We start from the raw sequence: 22,454 nt of genomic DNA, 5'->3' as shown, positions 1-22,454 counted from the left end.
CGTGCATAAGCGCTTCCAAGGGAAATTCACTGAACGCTAACGAGAAGCTTTGCATAAAGTCATCTCACAGCCACCCCGAGCCTTTGAATGCGGCTTGGGAAATGCTTCCAGCGGTGGCACCCTCCCACCAAGGGAGGAGGATAAAACCAAGCCCTTTTTTTAAGATCCGTTATGCGGGGCTCAGATCTTGCAAGGACAATTTCAGGGCAGGGAGATGCAGAGTGCACCGTGGGCTGCGGTGCCTGGCGCGGTCCTCGCTGCCCTGTATGACATCCCCCTGTTAAGGGACACGTACGGGCAGCGAGGATGGTAATACAGAGCAGGGAACAGCAGCTGAGATCCTTCAGGCTAATATCTAGCAGTGAAACGAGCTATCGCAAGGATTAATTAAGAGGCTCAAACCAGAGCCACACCTAGCTTTGATGCACAAGAAAGCAGCGGGCTCTTGGCTGTCCCGCGTGAGAGCGGAGCGCGTTACCTGCTGAAGAACAGAGCCACGCGAGGCAGTTGGAGCCCCGCACTTCATAGGGTTCAATTCCCAACACTCAAAATGCAAATGCCCACCCCAGGAGCTCGTCCCTGCACCCGAGCCGTGTCCCACGGTCACTGCTACACATCAGCCCAGTTCCCAAAGCCGGCGGTCAGCTGCACCCGTTTAATTTGCCAGACTGCTACAGCCAGCCAAGTTGCAAAAGTCCTTTCCAAGCGCTTTAAAATTTCATCTCTGCCAAAAAACAACATGAAGAATTTAGCAGGAGGAATATTGATTTGCTGGATCTACTTTGAAAAGCTTCCCAGATACAGCAACATGAGATATTAATGAGACAGATCAAAAAGCACCGTAGGTGTTAAGCCCTCAACGTCCATCAGTTCCCTGGCTTGCCGATATAACCGGAGCCTTCGCTTTGCCTCACGCTGCCATTTCCACGCAGAAAAGACCTTCCTGTAGATACTCTCCTCCCCTGAAACCGGAGCGCGGCATTACGGTAAGGTTGGGAAAATGCACGCAGCAACATCCCCACGAGCTCACGGCTTCGCTGCCCCGGGGGAAGTTTCCCTCTCCCCACCAAACCTGTGCTATTTGTCTCCCCGTCTGCCAGTATCGAGTGCCCCTGGTGCAGCCAAATCCCAGCAGAACCATGAAGTACTCACAGCTATCACCTCTCGAGGACGCCCTGCTAATTTGGCTTCCTCTGCCCTTTGACGTTTGCTGCTCGCTAAGGCAAGCGCTGCGGGTGAGCCAGACCACGGCGACATTCCCAGTACCGGACCCGGACAAGGAGCCTGGAGTCAGTTTGGGGTTTGTGTTGTGAGCTCAGCGGGGAGAGACGGCAGGGTGCTTCTGCACAGAGACCGACCCATCGGCAAGGAAAATATATGAATATAACATTTCAACTGAAACGGCCTTCACGATGGCCAAAGCCACAGCACCCCGGGCCAGCTGGCAGCATCCAGCGATTTCCATGCTCCAGGAAAACAGGGCAAGAACCACCACTTTTAAGGCAGTACCAATAAAGCTGACTTTTTTTTTTTTGGCTAGGGATCACAAGTAGATAATAGCTCTGTAAATGTTTTATAGTGCCCTTTTCTGGCTGTCGTCATGCCATGTAGACACATTTGCTGTGCAGCCCCCAATTAAATCTCTCAACTTTGGCTCCAGAAAGAAATGTCTTTAAAAATCCTCTCGGCTAATTGAGCAGCTTTTCAAAGCCTCCTTGGGAAACCACGAGCCCTTATTCCCACCCTCCACAACTTGTGACATGGCCGTTAAATCTGTCACCATAATATACTCCATTCACCCCTGTCTAGCCTGAAGCCTCTAACGAGGGCTGGGGAAGAAAACCCGCAGAAAGAAGAAGAAAATAAACCCCGTCTTCTTCGGGTTACGTCGTATGTCAAGCCTTAATTGGCGCCCTTCAAAGCAAACCGGGAGCGTTTGGAAGTGCTGCCCTCCGGCTCAAACGTTCAGCCTCAAATTGCTGGGCTAAAGCAGTAACCCCTGCTCGATGTCCCCTCCCCGCATTTCTTGGGGACACCGAAGCGCTGCTGTTTGTCTCCCGCTCTCTGTATTATCGGAACTGAAAGGAGGAGCCAAGCGAGAGGAGGGATACAGCAGAAAAAGAGCATTGCCTACAGAGACGCTCAGGCTCCGCTCCATGCCCCCCCCCAAACCCACCTGAAAGGCTGCCCCGCTTCCCAGTGCAACACGAGTGCATTAATTAGCGGGAGCCCCAACGCAGAGGTTTCTTTGCTCTGCCAGATCAGCACTCGCTAAGCACAGGGAGCAACGTTTCCTGAGAGCGAGAGGTTGGATGAACCGCAGGAAGATGCCCATGGGCAGGCAGGTCTCAGACCACCCCGAACCTCTAACAGTGATAAATGCAGTCAGCAAGAAGGCTCAAATTGATGGGTCAGGCTGGAAAACCAGGCACTGGGGCAGACTGGTAGGTGGTTTCCAATGCAAAAGCTGTGATCTAGCCTGCTCCTCCACATCCGACCGCTCCGAGCGAGGTCCAGCAGAGAGCAGGGTCAGCGACGGCCCAAGGGCTGATACTTCTGCTCAGACAGCACTGGTAGGAAGACAACCCTTTGGGCCAGCATCACCACCGGAGTTTTTGATGGACTGAGGAACAGCCTAATAAGTAAAACATGAAGGTGTAAAAGGCCGTGTGTTCGCGTATCTGACTGTCTTTGAGGTGCAAGTCCATTTATCATCAACACAGAACTGTCAGGAAGCCTTCAAGGGTACAGCAGTTATTGGCTTCTACCGTGGGTTTTGCTCAGCAGCTGAATTTTTGAGGGAGGGTGGCAAGGAAGAGTCTGCAGCCACAAGAAGGGAAGGTGCTGGGCAGAGAGGGCAGCAAGGAGCTGCCAGCACAGCCCCGGCGTGGACCAACATGCAAATATGCTTTACAGCCACAAGGCAGCAAGCACCGCGGGCTGGCAAGCGTGCCTGAAGAAGGCCAAATATTAGGTGATGCTGATTTTATTTTTTTCTTTAAGGCTGGCTTGATATTCTAACTGCAGGTTTTACAGCAAAAAGGCAAGGACATAGGTGACGGCCCCCAGCACTGCAACAATTTGTACCTTGAATAACAAGGAAAGGGCATTCTGCATGATACCAGCCAGGCACCTGAGCTATCAGATATCAACTGAAGTGTCAGCAAGCCCTTTGCATGGAAGGCCAAGCACTCGGTTTAAACAGAGCGGTTTTCCCAGCTGTGGATGACCCCCCAATCCCATTCCCTGCACACCACCACGTGCAGGTCACGCTCAGACCATTAGTGCCTCCGTCGCCTGCCGTCCACGCGGGTTTTCATGGTGGCCTGCTCTCTCAGCAGGGAAAAGCTTTAGGAACAGGACAAGAATAATGATTTCAGAGAGCGATGGGCCATAAATTGATGTCATGCAGATACAGGTGGGATATGGACATTTCTGTTGTGGAAATTAAAGCTCATGTGCTTGCCACGTCATTGGCTTGAGTTATTGGGGGGGGGGCAGTCTGGGCTGGATCTAAACCTTGCCCAGCTCAAACCTACTCTGGGCTAAGTCTTGCACTAGGCAAACCACACACGGGCTCAGATCAAAGCCAAACTGCTGCATAACTCTCAGCCTGCAGCACACGTGGATGCAGCAGTTAATGAAGTCCTAACCCTATGCACCCAATTCAAGGTCTGCTTTGCAGAATTAAGGTGGTCCAGCAAAAAAAAGAGAGTATAAAAAAACCCACCCCTTGATCTTAACATGCATTTGTTAATGAGAGGTGGCATGAGAAAAAACAAGTCCTAAAAAAAAAAATCTCGGCTCTTCAATTCTGCTGCACACAGCGTGCACCAGATACCTTCATATCTTTGTTGAAAGAAAAAAGCAGCCCCGAAAGGGCACAAGCAGCTGAGAAGTGTCCTTTCAAGCCAGTCAACGATGAAAATCAAATCCTAAGGTTGTAAAGTTAAAGGATGGCCAGAAGTACTGGACACATCCAGTGACAGCCTGTAAAGCAATGGCCAGCAACCACCTTTCACCATTTCTACATTATCTCAAAATTCATCATGTGGTCGATAGGTTTGTTTATTATTTTGGGAACAGCACGTCCTGATTTAAACAGATGTCATCTCTTCAAAACCACGTGCTGTGAACTTTGCAAGGACTTGGAAGGATAACTGAATATACAATGGAGCGAGCCAGGAAATTATACAGGAGTCCAAATAACTGAAAACAGATCCAAACTTTCTCCTGGTAAATAAATGTCATTATACAGTTTTACAAGGTGCTTTTTGATTGTCATGTGAAATCTAGGCTATCTAAATGCAAATTTTTTTTAACTTATTTTTTTAAAAAGATAAATACATTTAGACTGGTCATCTGGTCACGGAAGAACCTACCAGATTTATCCATACTTAGAAAACCTGATTCATCACTGCATTTTTCCACTTATATGTGGGCGGTTGCTAATACTGTTTTTCTTATGCAAGAATTATAAATATTCTTACTTAGAACTAATGATTTAATTTGGACGCAGCAGCGAGATATGAATAGCTTCGAGGTTTTCCCTGTGCGTGAGGAGCAGCAGCCACGCAGAAGGTACTTACCCAAGTCTGGAGGATAAGTGGCTCTTGATGAGTGGTAGCCCGTTACAGCAGGGACTGCGAGGCTCCTGGGAGCTCACAGTAAAAGCAGAATTTCAAGACAGGTGCAGAGTTGTGGCTGTGGGAGGAAGAGATGTGTTGCAACAGGAGGCTTATTAGGTGTTAGGGTTGGTGGGTTTTTTTTAATCTGATATATAACATGGAGGTATCGCAGCCCTAGCCTGGCATCTTTTTAAGATTTGATAAAAGCACCCAAGGCTACAACGTCCTCGTTTTTCTTCTGCGATGCTTTGGGTGCCGTATTATTGAAGTCCCAGCTGCTTACCACCATTCAAGTTTGGTGGAAATGTCTTTTCCTAAAGGGCCTCAAAACTGATGGGGGGAAGCGAGGAGATGAAGTACTTCAAGTCTTAAGACCACCTTGTGGACAATTACCATGCTAAATTCCAATCAAGTAGTTTTCTAAAAATGTTTCCATAAATTAACAAGGTAATTAATAATAGATGCTTGCTATTTTTAAACTCAGAACAACTCCAGAATGAAAGTTTTTTGCTTAGCAATCAGATACCATTAAAAAAAAAAAAGCGAGCAAGCTGAACAGTGACATCTTGGGTTTCTGAAACAAGGGAAGGACTAAGGTACAACCACCACTGCAGGCGGGACACCAAGCAAGCATTACGTGACATCCAGCACATGTTGCAATAGCAGCGCTGTACTCGGACCGTAATCCCATTTTCCTGACCCTGAAGTGACTCCTCTGACCTGCAGCCCCGCAGATGAGGGGTCCACAAGGACATAAAGCATTGAAAGCGAACGCTAAAAATGGGGTCTTCGGACCAAATACCCACCAGCGCCAGTTGTCTCCTTCCCTCTCTCCTGCATTTCCCTGTGGCTCCCAGATTGCCAGATCTGGAAAGCCATTTTCACTTCTTTTTGCCCCAGTTTCTGTATTAACAGCTCAAGCTCAGCGAGGGACGCTCTCGGCGTGAGAGGGGGGAAAAGGAAATTATTTGGGTCCAGTTGCTGTGAATCTGGGCCCTAAGCACATCCACAGACTAACACCCCTTTCCTCCTGTTCTGGGCTCACTAAAGGTGATCAAAATCACTTCTCCAAGGTGGGGGGGGCTGGAGAGCGCGGGTGAGACACTGCGAGCTGTTACCATTAACAACCCTGCACATTTCCCAGATCCCCAAAGTCCTTAGAGGAACAGTCTCTGCCTACAAACAAGACACGGAGGACAGGCACAGAGCACTTGGGAAGGGCTGGAAATTGCTGGAGCTTCACCCACACGCTCTTTTGGAGACCCACCACACTAGGACTCGTTCAGCCTTCTCTCTCTGCTGAAGGCTCAGAGCTTTCCCTGCTCTCCCACCACCACCCCTTAATCAAGAAACCCAATCCATGGAAGAACCTCAAGCCTCAGTCTCTTTGCGTACTGGTGAGTAACAAGTCTGATTTCTGCTTAGGCAATGCTTATGACATGCCTCAGTTCTTTAATATATCAAGCTGGGGCTGAGAGATGTGCCTGAAGCTTGTTGTTCACTTGGTTTTCTTTTTCTGCCTTTTTCCACCTTTTGAAGCCTGTGGGCTCCACAGACCAAGAGGACGGTGGTGGCACGGGGCATTACCAGCACAAAGCCCTCAGGCAGAGCAGCGCTGCTGGCTTATACGTAAAAAGCGGAGCTTGCTCCACCCCCGAGGGCACAACCCCTCTGCCAGCTGACCAGGCTCCTTAGCCGGTTTGTTACGATGCTGATGTCCAAAGACATTTATGTTCCCCGCTCAGCAGCAGCACTACGTGCCCCCCATCGTTTGCGGTGCAATTTGCTACGAGGCTCACGACGCTGGGATAGGCAGACCCTTACTTACAAAGAATAACAGCATAAACCTCCTTTAAGGGACTCTAAGAGATATCTGTGCGCAACCATTTAAAGGACAAGCCCTGCCGGGGTAGGAATGGGCACAGCTCCATTGCCCTCAATGGCTCTTAACCAAGAAGCCCCTTCCCACCACCTGCTGCTGCTGCGTTCATGCTTCTTTTTGCCTTTATTAGTTCTGCTACGTCCTCTACAGGCCTTCAGCTGATCACCCAGATGAACTAAAAACTGAAAATTCCTCTCAGCATTTGCACTCCAGATGTCTATGTTAAGTTTATAAATTAAATTAGTTTAGTCCATGTTCACATTTCATTGTATTTCATTTTTGATAACAGCAGAAGCTATCCAAGACGGCACGCGTTGAATGGCTTCGTTCCCATCCACACCTTCCCTAGATATGACAAATTCAAGGGAAAAGCACAACAGTTTGGGCCAGCTCTTGGTGCAAATGTCACAAAGACAGCAGCAATAGGAAGGTGCCAGCTTGACTGAATCACGATACTAATTCATCCCTGGTCACTGTTAAGTGAAATACTCACCACCGCCAGCTCCTCCTGCCATTTTCTGTGGGCGTTTTATAACCATATGCCGAGTTTTTGGCACGTTTTCCTTTGCATCTCTCCTCTTCCATGGCAGAGGTCCAGAGGAATCACCTAACCCCCAGTGCCCGGCGAGCCAGCCCCACGGATGGGACAGACTGACGGCCGTTTTCACGAAAAAGATCTAATAACGATGGCAAAACCCACCGAACTAAACCACAAGATTAAAGCTGGACGCAGTTCACGTTTAGTTACCCTCAAGACATGGGAGTTGGGTAGTTGCAGTGACTACAGAGATTTCAAGATAATAAACCTCCGGCTTTTGGCAAGCACCATTTCATTCTATAATGAATCGTTAGCAATTAGGCTGTTCTGTCAAAACAAAACAGTCTTAATCTTTCAAAGAGAATCCTGGGCTATTTAACTTATAATTGATTAACAGCTTTCTAATGAGAGGATTAAAGTACACAGTAGATAACTCAGATGATTGGCAGCTCTGCTTCGCCAGCCTAAAACAAGATGCCTCCGTTTTCCTACCACATGCCAATTAAACGATTAAGTATTGTTTACTGGGACTGGGAGGATTACAAGACAGTAGGTGGATTTATTAGCAGAGAAAGGAAAAACACTCCTACACAGAAGAAAAAGATTATTTTGAATGACTAACAGCCATGCCCCTGCAAAGCATGACTAGAGCTAGCTGAATTATTCGCTGCCAGAAGGTTTCACCCCAGCCCTTCTCCCTTTTTTTCAGACCGTTTGCCAGTTTATCCAGACATCTCCAGTGCGTTCACCGTTTCAGGGTGTGCTATCCAGACCGTTTGCCCAGTTTATCATACAGATAGCTGTAAGCCCAGCTGCTCGGACTCGAGGGAGGAAAGGCTGGGGATTTAACTCGCATTAGAGACGGACTCTGACTTCTCTGGGGCAGGACACCACGGCATCTTTTAACAAGCAAGAGCAGTCTCTTAGTACTTGTAGGCACTGAATCAAATCACCTTGATATAAGTACCCGAACACGGCAGGAACAATAACGTGTTTTAGCATCTTGCACCAATGACATCCAATTTTACGTGAATCAACAATTTATGCCGAGGAGCTTTGGAAGGAAGGGGAGGAGGGAGAAGCTCTTGAATTCACACGATCAGGCTCCATAGTTACCGTGTCTGAACCAGCCACGTTGTTTTAACACAATACATGCCATTTTTACCAGGGTGGGAGAAAAAAAGAAATAAAAATCAAGATACTGAAAAGATTTCCAAATTTATGACCCCTTGACTGTAGGAAGCTGCACATTAAATAAGACAATTCCTTAAACTTACAATGCCCCCTTTATCTTTTAGGTGACCCTTTAATCATCTCATTTCCGGATGGCAAAAATTAAATGAGATATTCTAGTTAAACGAGACAGCAAGAGCTGAAGTTTTCTCCAGATTTCCCTCCCCTGTTTCTGTAGGGCTCCCACACAGGTCTAGAAGAGTGGAAAGGAAGAGCTGCCAGCTCTGGGTAGAGCTGCGGGTGCTCCCTGCCCTGGGAGCTCTCTCTCCCCCAGTATGCCACCATCACACAGCGCCAGATGATTCATCTCAGCCGGTTAATTAAAAAAGAGCAAAGTCCCTGCCAGACAAGAACCTCTGCAGGTGTGGAGACAGCAGAAGCGTGTTAACAGAGTAAAATATTTTGGGAACCTGTGAGCTTGTGTTTTCAGCAGCCTGTCCAGGGCTCAGGGCCCCTTCCCGGGATTCTGACAAAAATCGAGAAGTGCAAGGTTTTCCTTTTTCAGTGGAGGGCTACGTACGGCACGCAGCCCACCTGCGGTGAGACGTGAAAGCGGCAGGCTGGTGCTTCCCCTGTTCCTTGGAGCTGTACCAGGTAAAGCCAGGGAGAGATTGAACTTCAACAAATCAATAAATTAAAGGCCAGAATGTCAAAGAGAAAATGGTGAAAGAGAGATCCCTACGGATATTAAATACAAAGATATTCCCTCTGGCTCTGAAAACCTCTGAGCCGAGGGAAATATTCCTGCACGTCCCCTGCCGCGGCTGCTGTGAGCCGCAGGGGCTGGAGGGGTGGCTGTGGGACGCCTTGACCCCAAAAGGCTGCGGAGGAACATACTGAGATAATTATGAAGAGCAACAAACTGTTATCAAGAGTTAAGCAAATACAAACGGCTGGTGAAGCCGGTCACCACGACTGACAGACGTTGTCTCAGGAGAAAAGCAGCACCTGGAAAAGCATAGGGAAAACCAACGCAGGACGTACAGTCCTTGAGAAGACAGCCCCAAGATCACAGAGACAGCCCTGCCGGTGGGACTGGAAAGCAGCCACGTGCTCGGCCACCTCGTGCTGCAGGAACCAGCACCGGGATAGAGCTGCCACTGAACTCCACACCGCTTTGTGACAGCCCGTCATCCAGGCCACAAAAAGGAAAAAGCAGCGTCCCGTTTGCCTGGCAGCGTTAGTCCCACGGAGAGCACCGTGGTGTGTTGTCTCAACAACGTAGTTGTAGGTCAACCGCATCGCGAGCAATGAGTGGAAGCAGAGATGGAGATAACTCTTTCGTCAGAGAACATTTGGCCTCTGTTAACAGAGCCAGCTGTTCCCCCCTGCAGCGCCCATCCAGGGTGAGGAAAAGGCAGGACAAATTCCTGAAGAGCAATTGCAGCCAGCAGCCTCGCCAGGGCTGGGGGGGCACCTTTTCTTTTCTGCCTGTGCTCAGAGGCATTGGTCTCCTCACCCCGCTGCAAGCCTAGCGCTCAGACCTGCTGCACCCCGGCAGTGACCGCTCTCATCCTTAGCGGTTCAAATTCCTGCCCAGCACCATCCTTGGCAATGAACCACCAATTTAACCACCAGACATCGGGACCGGACTTGTCCCGCTGGTGCCTGTTCACACCACCCCAAGCCGATTCTGGGTCCTGACAAGTCGGCCCATCACCTTTACACCCAACGCATTAGCAGCTACCGGGTGGCAGACACGTCACTGGCAATCCACATTCATTTTCACATTTTGTGACCTAGACAAGAAGAGCTGCAGTTCTTCCGATCTGTAACCACCCCTGTTTGAGTTCTAATTGGGATATTACTGGTTAAGATGGAATAAAGATGTTCAGACAAACAGCATCTAGGGGAATACCTGCAAAGGGGTGAACACCTTTTCATATCTGCACAGCACGGCCAACCAAAGAGACCGCTCATCCATGAGCGATGCTTCCAATGGGCGTTATGTTCCAGGGTACCTGGAGGGTACGTCTGCTGGGCAGGACAGCAGCTCTGTGGAGAGGAGCTTGGGTGCCCAGGGTGGCTGATGGACGCCCCGAGGTCAGCTCTGGGGTATTAATCCGTGCTTCTTTGCTAAAATCCAAATTCCCCTTGGTCGGATGAGCAGGACAAGAAAATGCTTTTAAGTGGCACGCTGTACCCGAGCCGCTCGCTGTCTTCCTGTCCACACGTAGTGGAGTGATCCCGCCTGTTATCCGCATGGATCACTTGCTCAAGCCTTACAAAGGGAGGAACATCCAGGGAGCAGAGCATGGAGGAGCTGCACGGATTTTTCCCAGGGTGAGAGGCAGAGGTAAAACCAACAGGTTTGCTCTTGCTGTTAGTGTCTCGTTTGGCCTTTACCTGTTATTCATGCTAAAACACCGAAGGAGTGTTTGCCCATCAGTAGTAACAGAGTATAAGGTTGCAAAACCAGGAGAATTGGATAGGTTTCAACAACAGCAAGAGTCACCAGCTTTCCAAAGGTAGTCTTTCTTCTCAGAGACCCCTCACCTGAGCAGACTAAGCAGGTCCATCATTTCTCCAAAACCGCAACACACGGATTCATGGCTTGCCACTGGCTCCTACCAAATACACCAAGACCGCTGTCCCTGTGGTGAGAGCTGCACTAAAATTTAACCCCCCGTGACCTTGTGACGTGGTAAAACCACCAAAATGACAGCTTTGCCCTCTTGGCTGGGTTGGAAAGACGTGTCTGTCTGCCCCTGGCAGGCAGCAGCTCCTTCCAGCGTGCTGCAGCGAGCAGGGAATAGCAAAGCTTCAAGGGCAACTTCCCAGCTGCTCCACTCACCCATCCTAGGAAAAGCCTTAATATTGGCACAACAGCCAGGACAAGATTTTGTACTCTGAGTTCCGATTCTTCAGCCCCATCGCAGCTGTTAGAAATTTAATTGAGACCGAAACAAAAGCGCAGCGTCATTTGGCAGAGCTCAAAAAGCAGTCACTGGAAATAACTACATCAAGACCGGTCCGCTAAAGTGCATCCTTCTGAGCTTTGTTTAACAGAGTAACATTTGTTATTGAAAAGAAAAAAAAAAAAAAAAAAAATCACTGCTTTTGATTTAAGCTGCCCTATACAGAGGCTGTCCTGGAAGTTGGAAGGAGGCTCCGGCAGGAGGGAGGCTAAACACGAGCTTAGCAAGGAACAGTTTAACAGGTCGGAGTTTGGAGTGGCATTTCCAACTTCAAACTGAGATGGGAATGACTAAGCACAGATTTTAGCCCGGTATCTGCATGCAACAAAGACATTGACAATTGTAGTCCAAAAACCTCACCAGGCTTCTCCCGATGGAGAGCAAGTGGGAGGCAAGACTTCATTACAAGCTGGCAACCCCGGGGCTCGGCTCCATGGGGGCAGGCACGCCAGCCAGCAGAAAGCAAGCAGGCAGCATCTCGTATTTCCTCAGACAAAACCTCCAGGTCTCCAATTATGCAACAATTAAGTGCTCAGGAGGCCGTGAAGTACAACAGCCCGGGTGTCAAGAGCACAAATCCATTCTTCCCCGTGAGCGACACTTGGAGCGCTCTCCCCCCACGCCAGCGCCCCGACGCTCCCCTTCCATCACACGACTGCTCAGCTTATCCAAGCAACAAATTTCAATGTCTTACTGCTGTGCCAGCTATTATAAGCAAATGCCCACGGTAACAGGGCATTTACTGCTATACGCCAGCCAGCTCCCTGCATCCTTCACTGCCTTACCTGGGGACAGCGATCATACGTCTCTACAAGCTCTTGCAGAAATCAGGTATCTCCCTTTTCAATCCGGTAGGGAAAAAACCCAAACCTTCCCCTGTCTTCCCCTACACAACCCTCCCACGTGTCCCTCTGCAAACACACACATTTTGATGCATATTTCATTTTCTTCTTGTACAACAGGGAAAGACTAGAGACTAGCTCTTGGGATTTTAGCTAGGAGCTAAAATTAACTTGCATTTCAGGGTGGAGAGAGATCCTGGGACTGGACCCTTTGCCTCTTTTTCCCATAACTGCATTACCTCACGGCAGAGCAGCTCGCTCAGGATCCTGAGTCATTGAACGAAGACATCTCCATGTTATTCCCCATCTAAGGACAAGATTAGGCTCAGCAGAGCTGTTCGGCTTTTTACAGGCACAGACCGAAAACACGCATCAATACATGTTGCTCCTTGATGTGCGTGTCCAGTCCTTCAGGAACCAAACTACCAGTATTCACAGATTAGGCCTGTTTTGCAAAGCTATTCCAAGATTGCCGAGAGGTGGATCCTCACTTATCACTTAGCTGCGATTTATTTTTATGTTCTTTTGTATGAAATTGCCCCAAATCTGGTGGATCTTGCCAGGCCGTCTTGCACACCAGTATCACGTCTGCTCTAAGAACATCTCAGCCAAAGAAAGAACAAAACCTTTTCTGATGCTTAGACTGTGTCAGCGCCAGACCCAGTAAACTGAAAGACATTCAAGCAGTTAGAAGTTACTATGAGGAGAAATGGCAATGCCGACCCAAGTTCAGTCAAGAAACGTGAAATATGAATGTACAGACTTACCATTTTTGTCAGCTCTTCTGAAAATCTAGAATTGAAAGAGAGAGAGAGAAACATTTTACTGCGTTGTTCGACTGGAAAGGATGAAGTCCTTAGCACCAGGACCATGCTCAACCCCACGCGCAGGGCAGGACCACGCGCTCCAGTAACCAAGAGCTAATTCGGGTGCTTTACGGAGCTCACCCTTCCCAAGGCTCAGCCCATCACCCCCAGACCCACACGACAGAAAACCACTGCCAGGGTAGTTTATCAACACGATCGCCTTTAGAATAACTGGCGGAAAAGGAGCTAGCTAACCAAATAAAGAGAACACAAAACGCTTCCAGCAGTTCCAGCGTCTCCCTCGCAGAAGAAAGCCAAAAAGATGGATCCAATGCAAGAAAAACACCCATTAAAAAAAAAAAAAATTACTACAACCGTGCAGCCAGCCCAGCCAATTTCTCTAGCATCAATAATATCTCTTAAACCAAGTTTCACAGCTCTGCACTTCTGCAACAAATTATTTACAATTTTTTTTTTTTAAAAGCAAGTTTTCTGCGTGGGAAGGAGATTATATTTAGACTTAAAACTACAGTGTGGAGGAAGAGCCCACAGAGAGGAATCAGATAGCCCTTTCAGAAGAAAAAAAATTGCTATAATTTGTCGTACTCTAGAATTTGCCAGGGAGAAAGCAGAAAGAACTGCTATTTTTCTGACTAGTCTCATTTTAGGAATAGTGCCCTGACACAATGCAGTTAATAGCAAAAGCCCTGTGCAAGGTTTAAAATCTTATAGGATCCTGACAAAAAAGGCTGCTAGCACAGGTTTGGCCGTAAATTACCAAAAAATTAACATGCTCATAAACTGGGCAGCAAAGGGAAAACATCTTATCTCTTCAGACCTGACCCTATTAATTTGAGCAAGAGCAGAGATTTTGGCTGTACAAAGAGATTTCCCTGCAGAGGGAATAAAAGCACCAGCAGGACAGATCACAGTCAGCCGCAAAATGGAATCTCTTATTTTCTGGGTCATAAAATCATTAAAAAAAAAAATCAAAAGAGAAACTGCTGCACAAAACAAGAAACCCACGAGACAAATTGAATTGCAGAATGTGCTATTTAAGTGAATATGGCTTAATTAAGGAACATTAATCATTCTTTTGCCCAAAGTTCTTCCTAGGCTGCATAGGGCAAAGTCAAAGCTGGACTTTCTGGTGTACTTCAGCAGAGGAAAACAGGAAAACACCCTCTGCTTAAGCCAAACCCAAATGATGGGAGTCACTGAGTCCCAGCTTCAAGAGAGGGTCATAAAAACCCTACACGGATCGGATCAAGGATCACAGCTTGTGACCACCAGAGAAACGAGAGCAATTTTTTTTTTTTTTTTAGAGCAATTAGACATTTTGGGGGAAAATCCTACCTGTCTCCATACTGATGGACTTCATTGACATTAAATATGGGTTTTGAAGGGCCAGCCAGTCCTGGCTTGTCCATGGGATGGAAGAATAAAGCCAGGCAGGACAAGCGGGACCCTAGCAAGCCCCATGGCTTTGGCACACATCACCCAGGTGTGCACAATATGCCCCTACCCAGAGCATGAAATATTCTTCTTTTCCTGGCTTGGACAGCTCAACTTCTCACTCCCCATGAGCACCTCCAGTTGAGGCACTTTTCTTTCTAGATGCTGATTATTTCTGGGGTTTTTTTTATTTCATCACCACATCCTTCTATTCCCGTTCCCATTGCTTTGAAACAAAGACATCACATCAAGTCTGACACAGAAGCAGCGATGTCTATTTTAAGGTCCTGTGGGAGATCACCACCCCGCTAAGCACAACTGGCAGAGGGAGAACGGGAAGGCAAAAACAATAGGTAAAATGTAGCTTAAAGTGGGAGAAAGGCTCAATCTGTAGCGCTCTGCTCCGTGGAACCACCAACCTTGCAATGAACTCGCAGAGCAAGAGGAAAAAAAAAAATAAAGAAATGAAAGAAATTTAAGTATTTACATCCAGCTTCACTAAGTGACCTTTTTAGGGCTTTAACTCCCCCAGATGCTCCTAGAAAGTATGACTATTTGTAGAAGAGCGCATTGATGGAAGACCACATCAGCTGTGTTACCCGCCGAGGTTTATTCTACAGGACCAAGCTGTTTAGTTTTTATTGCTAATGAGCAAGATTTATTCTGCCAGCTTAATTGGACCACCTCAAATTTGCACACACGCAAAAATTTAAAACAGGACACCTGGAGGGAAAGCAATTTAAGATAAAGTCATCTGTCAGCATAGGCAGGCGGTACAGCAAGGTACGAACACTGGAACGAGTATCAGGAGGCTGATAAAGACACAATACACTCCGTGATAGCTTGGTAACGCTGCCAAAAACGCTGTTTCTGCGAAGACCCAGGATTTACGCTCTAGCTCAGCACACAAGAGTGCCCTCCCACACACAACCTGAAGATGCCCTCCATTCGTGTCTTGAATTAATCGTTCCACTACGGGAAGGATGTGGCGTGCTTTCGGTAAGGGGAAGGTGTGAGATTTGGTGACTGAAGGGAAACTGCGGCCCCCCACACCTCCCCTACGGACCAGCGGGTAAAACTCCTGAGGGCAGCTCAGTGCCGGGTTCCCAGGGAGCTCGGGGAAAGGAAAGCTCCAACCAGCTCCAGGAAGGAGGGAATACAAGTAAGGATGCTGCGTCACCTCCAACACAGAGGACGCAAAGCCAGCTCGCCCCCCAGTTACTCCCTGCAGGCTTGCAGTAACTCCATCGCCGCTATTCTCGCTCAGCAGCAAAGTCACTTAGACTTAGTCAAGCCCTGCAGGTCAGCCAGAGTGGAGGCGATGAAATATTGATGGAGAAACGCCCTGGCCTGCCAGGCCCTCGGCAGCGATTGGCTTCCCGCACCTCCACGCTGGCCGAGGACCGTCCCCAGCGGGCGAGGGCTTTGCGAAACAGGAGCCGGCAGCACCACGCTGCCTGACGAGGGATGCTCTTTCCACTCCGTCACCCCCAGTTCTCCAACCGGCAAGGCAACGCGCCACTTTCAGACGGTAAATGAGAAATTATCCAGTCCAAAACGTACTACGGCATCCATCTCCCCCGTCAGCTACGCTTTAAACCTATTAAGCAAGTCTCCTGAAGCACAAGGTAATTGCACGGCGAGCCCACAGGATGCCCACAATACGGGCGAGATTAGCCCGTTTTATAGGATTTACACAGGCAATGCACGCAGTTTACGGTCTGCAGCATCCTTCTTCCATTTACCAGGTGTTTAGATGAATATAAACGCTATCATATTTAGAGCGAGGAACCTCTGTCAAGATTTCAAGCAGCTTTTTTTTAAAAATGTATGTTTTTGCTGTACTCTCAAATGGCTACTACAGATATTCGTCTGACAGAAGCAAGCAATTCAAAACACTAGTGGTAATAATAAACTTGAAAAAAAATTGATGGTTTCAAATTTAAACATTCAGCTCTGCCTTCTCAAAGCTCCTGGATGAGAATGTGTGACACTGGAGGCTGCTTAACAGAGGTTTTCTCGGCAATTTTATTAAATTCACACAAGCACTCCCCTAACAAGTCTAAAAATTATTATAGGGTTTGTAGAGTTTATTATCCCTTCAGCAGGTTAATATGATGTTGATTTAAAATAGAGTGCAACAGAGGTAGAATTTTGTTTTCCATCATAACCTTGGTGCAGAATCGAGGACAAACAACATTTAAGTCTCCTGGGTGAGGAAAGTCTATGGATGAGAAAGCATCCAGACACACAAAAACCCAATTAGTCTGTTCGCAATGTTCCTGCATTCCTACTCTTTCTTTCTGTTCCTCTCCCTACAAGTCTTGACACCTCACCTGGAGCTGAGACAGGGTTTGTATCAGGTATGGCCCTTAGCTCTCTAACCCGAGGTACCGGTAGAAATTTCCTCTCCTGCAGCCTATGTTGCCCTTTCCAGTACTAATGCAAGAAAATAATGACACAAAGCTTTGTCGCTTTGGACTACATCGTTAGACATCATCAGACTAACGACCTTTCCCCATGCAGGGGAAAGGTTTGATTTTGGTGTTTCAGTAAGAAATACACCATTGGTGTGGAAATACTGTCCCATTCGGAGTGGCTCCCCTTCCAAAGCAAGGCTGCTACAGAGCTCCACGTCTCAGGGTATCCTTCCCACTCCAAATCTCCTTTTTTTAATTTTATGTCTCTCTCCCCAAGAGATGAGCAGTTAACACCATACCCTAGCCTCTCCTTTCACTCCTACCTTCTCCTTAGACCTTACCTAGCTGCCCTAAACAAAAGCTCCATGAGACAAGCAAGAGTTGCATTAGATGTTACCACGTTCACTGCACTAGAAGTTACTTTTCCATCAACACCAGCCCTGGGTGCAGCTCCATTTCCAGTGCCTGCTTACAAAGCCCTGAAAAGCAGAAGAGAAAGGATGAACTTCTCTCATTATGTACTTGGCAGCGAGCAATCCCCAATGCACACAGCCCGGCCGGCCCCTGTCCCTGCTTTCCAGCCGTGCTCTGCTGGCGTGACTTGAAAACAAAGCTTTTAGAGCCTTCCCGTTTCGCTTGGAGAAGCAAGAAGGTAAACGAGGACACAAGAAGGGGAGTGAATCAACCTTAAAAAGAAAGCAGAAGGAAAAAGGTCAAAGCAGGAGGGGGTTGAGAAGGGGTTCCTGTGGCTGTGACAGCTTTGTTAGTTAGGGCTGCACTGGCAATCGCACCATCGACAAAACTCTGCCAGTCCTCAGATCTACGTTTGGAAATGCACCCTTGGCACAAAACAAATTCACTGTACCTTCTGTCCAAACACCTCACTCGATCCCTTGGGGCTGAAGCATAAATGAGATTTGGCCACGTAAGAGAGGGTGCAAGATGAGCCAGAAGCAGGAGAGCAGGATTTGAAGTGATCTTTCTGACCCTCTTGAAGAAGGAAAGAGAAAGATAAGGGTCAAAATCAGTTCTCAGCAAAAGACAGGGCAGATCACAGAGCTTCACCTGACCTGAAATGAATGGCACTGCTTTCTTCAGGGGCTTTTAAAGTAAAGCCAAAAAGCAATGCATTGAGTCACTACTGGCAAAGCCAGAAAGGAGGCAGGGATGCCACCGCCCCTTGGAGCCCACAGTCTGGTCATAGGGATGCTCACTCATACCCAAGGCTGACCCTTATTTTAGATACCAAGTGGGAGACGAGCTCCTTCAACGGGCTCTCCCTGGTGTAAACCACACGGGGCACCTCTGCCTGCAGCCGCTGTGCCCGACCAGGTCTTGCTCTCGCTGGAGTTCACACTCCTGCTGTCAACGTGGGTTTTTCACGGCGACACAAAGGCAGGAAGAGATGAGTAAGGACAGTCGGTAAATCAGCACCACAGTACTCCCACACGGAGCAACTCCTGTCTAGACATCTCCCATGCCTTGGGAGCCATCCACCTTAGCTCTGCGTTGCACGTGGACTCGTTCACACTCAGCAAATACGATCTGATACAGGCTTACCCCCACACACACACTGTATTCTCCTTTTCATAAGTCCTGTGACATCTGCGGATTTGTCCTGGGCTGGAAATGCCACCACCCCCACACGTGGATTTGAGCAGCACCGTGGCCATTTCAGCTTCCTTTTAATAAAGGGGTTTTGTCCTCGTGGGTGCAAAGAGAAGCTCAGAGCCTTTGGAGGGCATCTTCAAGCAGCCCAGAGGGCAGATAGAGAATGTAGCATTGCCGAAATCTCACATCCTAAGCTGTGATAGACACTAGTTATCTACAGCAGATGACACACACTGCCAACCCTGAGGGTTTGGCTCTCGCAGACGGAGCACCCCTGTGCTCAGACCCACAGAGCAAAGACCCAGAGGCAAATACCTGAGGGTGAGCGCGGGATGAGTACAGACCCTTTGCTCAACCCCAGCCCCTTCTGGGGCATTGTAAGAGCTGACATTAAATGCAAAGTGAGGTATTCCAGGTTCCCAGAGTGACACATCACCTCCATTTGCTCTCCTTCCACCACGGAAAAGCATCTGTCGCTCCCTACTTTTACTTGCTGCCTATTTTAGGAAATGCTTAGGACTTAACTATCTTCTTCATTAGTTTTGTTTAGCTACTTTTTACACTTGGAAACCTATGATTTTTTTAACTGAACCAGTAATCATTATTCACCTTTTTTTAAATCCTTTACCTAAAAGGACACAAGCAAAATAAAGGAAAAAAACTGAAAACAGCCCCAAGTTAAGATTCATCCTCCAAGCGGCAAGTAGCCAGGTTGATGGCAGAAGATGTCTAACCCCCTTGTTGTATTTTGCTCTGCCTCAGCCCTGTTTTGCCCCATAACACCACGGTTTCGTTTCTCTGGTGGAAAGGGCATCGGCAACTTCATACTGACCCACCTGCCACCCTCACGGTCTGGAGGAGTCAGAACAAGCATGTTGGGGATGGTTGAGTCGAAAGAAAGCCAGAATAGAAAAGGAAGAAAAAGTGACTGAGGTACCATTAGCATCAGAGCCACCTCATCTAATTCATAGCCAAAACCAAGCTTAACCCTCCTTCCCCAGCCCCTGGTGAACTGCCTGCGTAGCGCACCAGCTCACGCGACCGCGGTAGTTAAATATAAAATCTTACAGGTCTTTCGCTTCGTCCCCACCCAGCGAGGAGCAGCACTGCTACGTGGCTGGGGCTCGCTGCTTCCCCATCACATCCGCATAACGCAAGGATGCGGATGAGTTAATTGGAAAATATGTCCTTATCCCCGAGGGTTCAGTGGGATCTTTGTTACTTTCCTGCTACTGGGTGAAAATTAACCTAAATGAGTGTTCCCTCATTTAAACTCTGTGTGTGAAAGGAGGGGTGTCTCTGTGCACTTGAAGAGCCTGTTACAGTAAAGCCACAGCTTCAGTTGACATTTCTATTGTAAATGGAGAAAAAGGAGAGAAGCAAGTTCTAAGGGAGCAGGGGGGGGGAGAAACCAAAACCCAACCTCAAACCTTACATTTCCAGCATCCATTTCTACTTTCAGCAGGCAAGAAAGGGCTCCCAGACCCATTGTGAAAGGGAAAAAGGATCGGGAGCTGCACACCCAGCTCTATTGTATTTCCCACCGGTTAAACCATTCTGAAAGTTCATGGCTCATTTTCTCGGCTCAAACCTCAAAGTGGAAAAAAAAGAATTATTTAAAGATGGTAAAGTTGAAGAGATTCCACCATTTTGGTGGAAAAATAGTCCTAACTCAAAAACCTCTTTTATAAACTCAACATTGCTTCCCAATTGCATTTATACTCTGAAGCCCAGATTCCAGATTTTTGTAAAGTTTTGTTTGTTTCAGGGAAGGTTGGGAAAAAAAAAAAAAAAAAGACATAAGGGTATTACTTGCACAAGTCCTTTCAGTTTTCCCACCAAACAGCATCTCCTACAGCCCGCAGCTGCCCACCTGCCAGCCCATTTCACCGGGCACGACCATCCACCAAGCGCTCTGCTCTTCTAAGCTGCTTTTGGCAGCTCAATAGACACAGGGGAACTGGTTCATTCAGGGAACTGAAATGCCTATCAGCCAGGGCACTCAGAGATGCCAGCCCATGCCAATGCCTACCAGGGACAGGGGAGAAGATTCAGCAATTAGTTAGAAAATGCAGGGTCCCGCCTGGAAGAGCTACTACTGCCTATCTCCAAGGAGGCTGGAGGAGAGCGTGAGTTATCCTTTACTACAGCCAATGCCTCAGTAGCTTATTTTTGCATTCACTACATTTTTTTTTAAAGCTAGGAGATAGCAAAGCTGAGGATCTATGTGTTTAATTACTAGATGCTGCAGAAAGACTGTGTAATTACACCGTTTGCACTCCCGTTGATTCCACCCCATTCTCCCAATTCATTTCAGTGCAAATAGCCTCATTAGCCCCCTAATCAGGAAGTCTATAAATACCACAGCCGAGGCACTAAGCACACCCCTGCCTGTTCCCCCCACCCCCCCCAAACCTGGGTAAGGGAGCCCCAGGTCCCACGCACTGGCAGGCACCCAGCACCGTGCTCCCGCTGCACAGACCCTCATAGCCGCAGCCCTTCAGGGACTGGGGTCCAGGATTTGGGATGGATGCAGGACCCTATGCCCAGCTAACCTGGCACAACCCATGCTGCAAGACTGGAGGGTTTGCAGGACCTGGAGTTCTGCATCTCTATCCAGTCAAGCTAATACGAGCATCAAGGACCAAGGATGCACCTGCTGGTCCAAGGGTCCTGGTGCAGGACCTGGGAAAGGGGCTGCAGGAGCTGGGGTGCACCCCCATGCCCAGCAAGCCCAGGGGTGCAGGATCCTAGCAAGGGGATAAAGGATACAGGCTGCATCCCCATGCCCAACCAGTAAAAAAAAAAAAAAAAAAAAAAAAAAAGCAGGACCCAGGCAGCACCCTCATGCTCAGTCATTTTGGGGTCGCAGGGAGATGCAGGACCAAGGTGCACCTTATTCCCAACTGTCCCAAGGTGTGCAGGGCAAGTGGGTGCAGGACCCCGGCTGCAACCCCACGCTCGGCCAGCCCAGGGGCACAGGATCTGGGGTGCACTCCCACGCCCAGCCAGTCCGGGAGATGCAGGACCTGAGCTGCACCCCATCCCCAACCGGCTGGGGATGCAGGATCCGAGGAATAACCCCGATGCCAAGCCGGTCGGGGGGCGGGCGCAGGATCCGGCAACGAGGGTGCAGGAACCGCGGTGCACTTCCGTGCCCGTGCTGCCTGCGGTTGCAGGATTCGGGGTGCAGGATCCGGGGTTCACCCCGTCCCCAACCGGTCCGGTGGGCGCAGGACCGGAGGAATCGCCCCGATCCCGAGCCGGTGCAGGCTCCGCGCAGGGAAAAGGAGGGAAGCAGGATCCGGCGTGCCGCCCGTGCCCGCCGGCCCCGGGGGTGCTGGACGCGACGGGGACCACTCACATCGAGGATGACGGAGGTGCCCTTCCTCTGCGCGGCAGCGGCGCCCGGGGTGAGCAGCTCCCGCTCGCCGACGCCCTTGTCGCTCATCCTGGCCACCACCCAGCGCAGCAGCCCGTCCAGCCCGCGGAGCGCCGGCGGTGGCTTGCGCAGCAGCCTCTGCACGCCGGCCCGGCAGTAGCGCGCTGCCTGCTCGCACATCGCTCAGCCCGGCCTCATACCGGAGCTGGGGACTCCCTCCTCCTCCTCCCCCTCCTCCTCCTCCTCCTCCTCCACCGCCACACGGCGGGCAGCGGGCAGGGGCGGGCCCGCGGCGGGGGGGGGGGGACGGGGACGACACCCCGGAGGCCGGGGGGCTCCTGGCCGAAGAGTAATTGGGGGGTGTGGGGTGTGGGTGTGATTTTTGGGGTGGAGGGTGGGCCACCCCGGAGCAGCCCCGGTGGGTGCTGCCTGTGTGCTCCCACCCCCAAACGGCCCCCCTGCTCCAACACAAAGCATCCTTTTAGGCATTTTCTATCTCAAAAGAGTATTTCTATGGCATGTCCTCACCCTTCTGCAGCCTCCCTACCCCCACAACAGATTTTAGGGGCTCTTTGTAAGGACAGCAGAGAACAAATTTATTGCTAGGAAATAAAACTTGTCCCTGACCCACTACCTCTACTCCAACAAGCCCCTGTACGATAAATAGCCACTGATTCCAGCTGGGGCATTGCAGCATTCATGGCTACAGAGCTAACGACAGCGCTCATCTGGACAAGCA

The 22,454-nt window shown here is 49.2% G+C and overlaps 1 protein-coding gene across 3 annotated transcripts in view; it reads right to left on the bottom strand.

Moving 5' to 3' along the window:
• Positions 1-21,929, bottom strand: part of NECAB2 (N-terminal EF-hand calcium binding protein 2) — an 82,843-nt gene extending 60,914 nt beyond the window's left edge. For 2 of the 3 annotated variants that reach the window (XM_054840555.1, XM_054840556.1), the window contains exons 1-2: positions 21,698-21,929; positions 12,809-12,833 (exon numbers count right to left, since the gene is read on the bottom strand). In XM_054840555.1, the coding sequence (XP_054696530.1) occupies positions 12,809-12,833; positions 21,698-21,895 (223 nt within the window). In that variant the 5' untranslated portion in view covers positions 21,896-21,929. Of the gene's footprint in view, positions 1-4,589; positions 4,705-12,808; positions 12,834-21,697 lie in introns of all 3 variants that reach the window. The other variant, XM_054840557.1, reaches the window with a different exon arrangement.
• Positions 21,930-22,454: the final 525 nt, after the last annotated feature.

The sequence above is a fragment of the Grus americana genome, chromosome 13 (genome assembly GCF_028858705.1).
Source record: "Grus americana isolate bGruAme1 chromosome 13, bGruAme1.mat, whole genome shotgun sequence".
Taxonomy (NCBI): domain Eukaryota; kingdom Metazoa; phylum Chordata; class Aves; order Gruiformes; family Gruidae; genus Grus; species Grus americana.
Note: the sequence above shows the minus strand (reverse complement) of the source record. Positions and strands in the feature narration are given on the sequence as shown.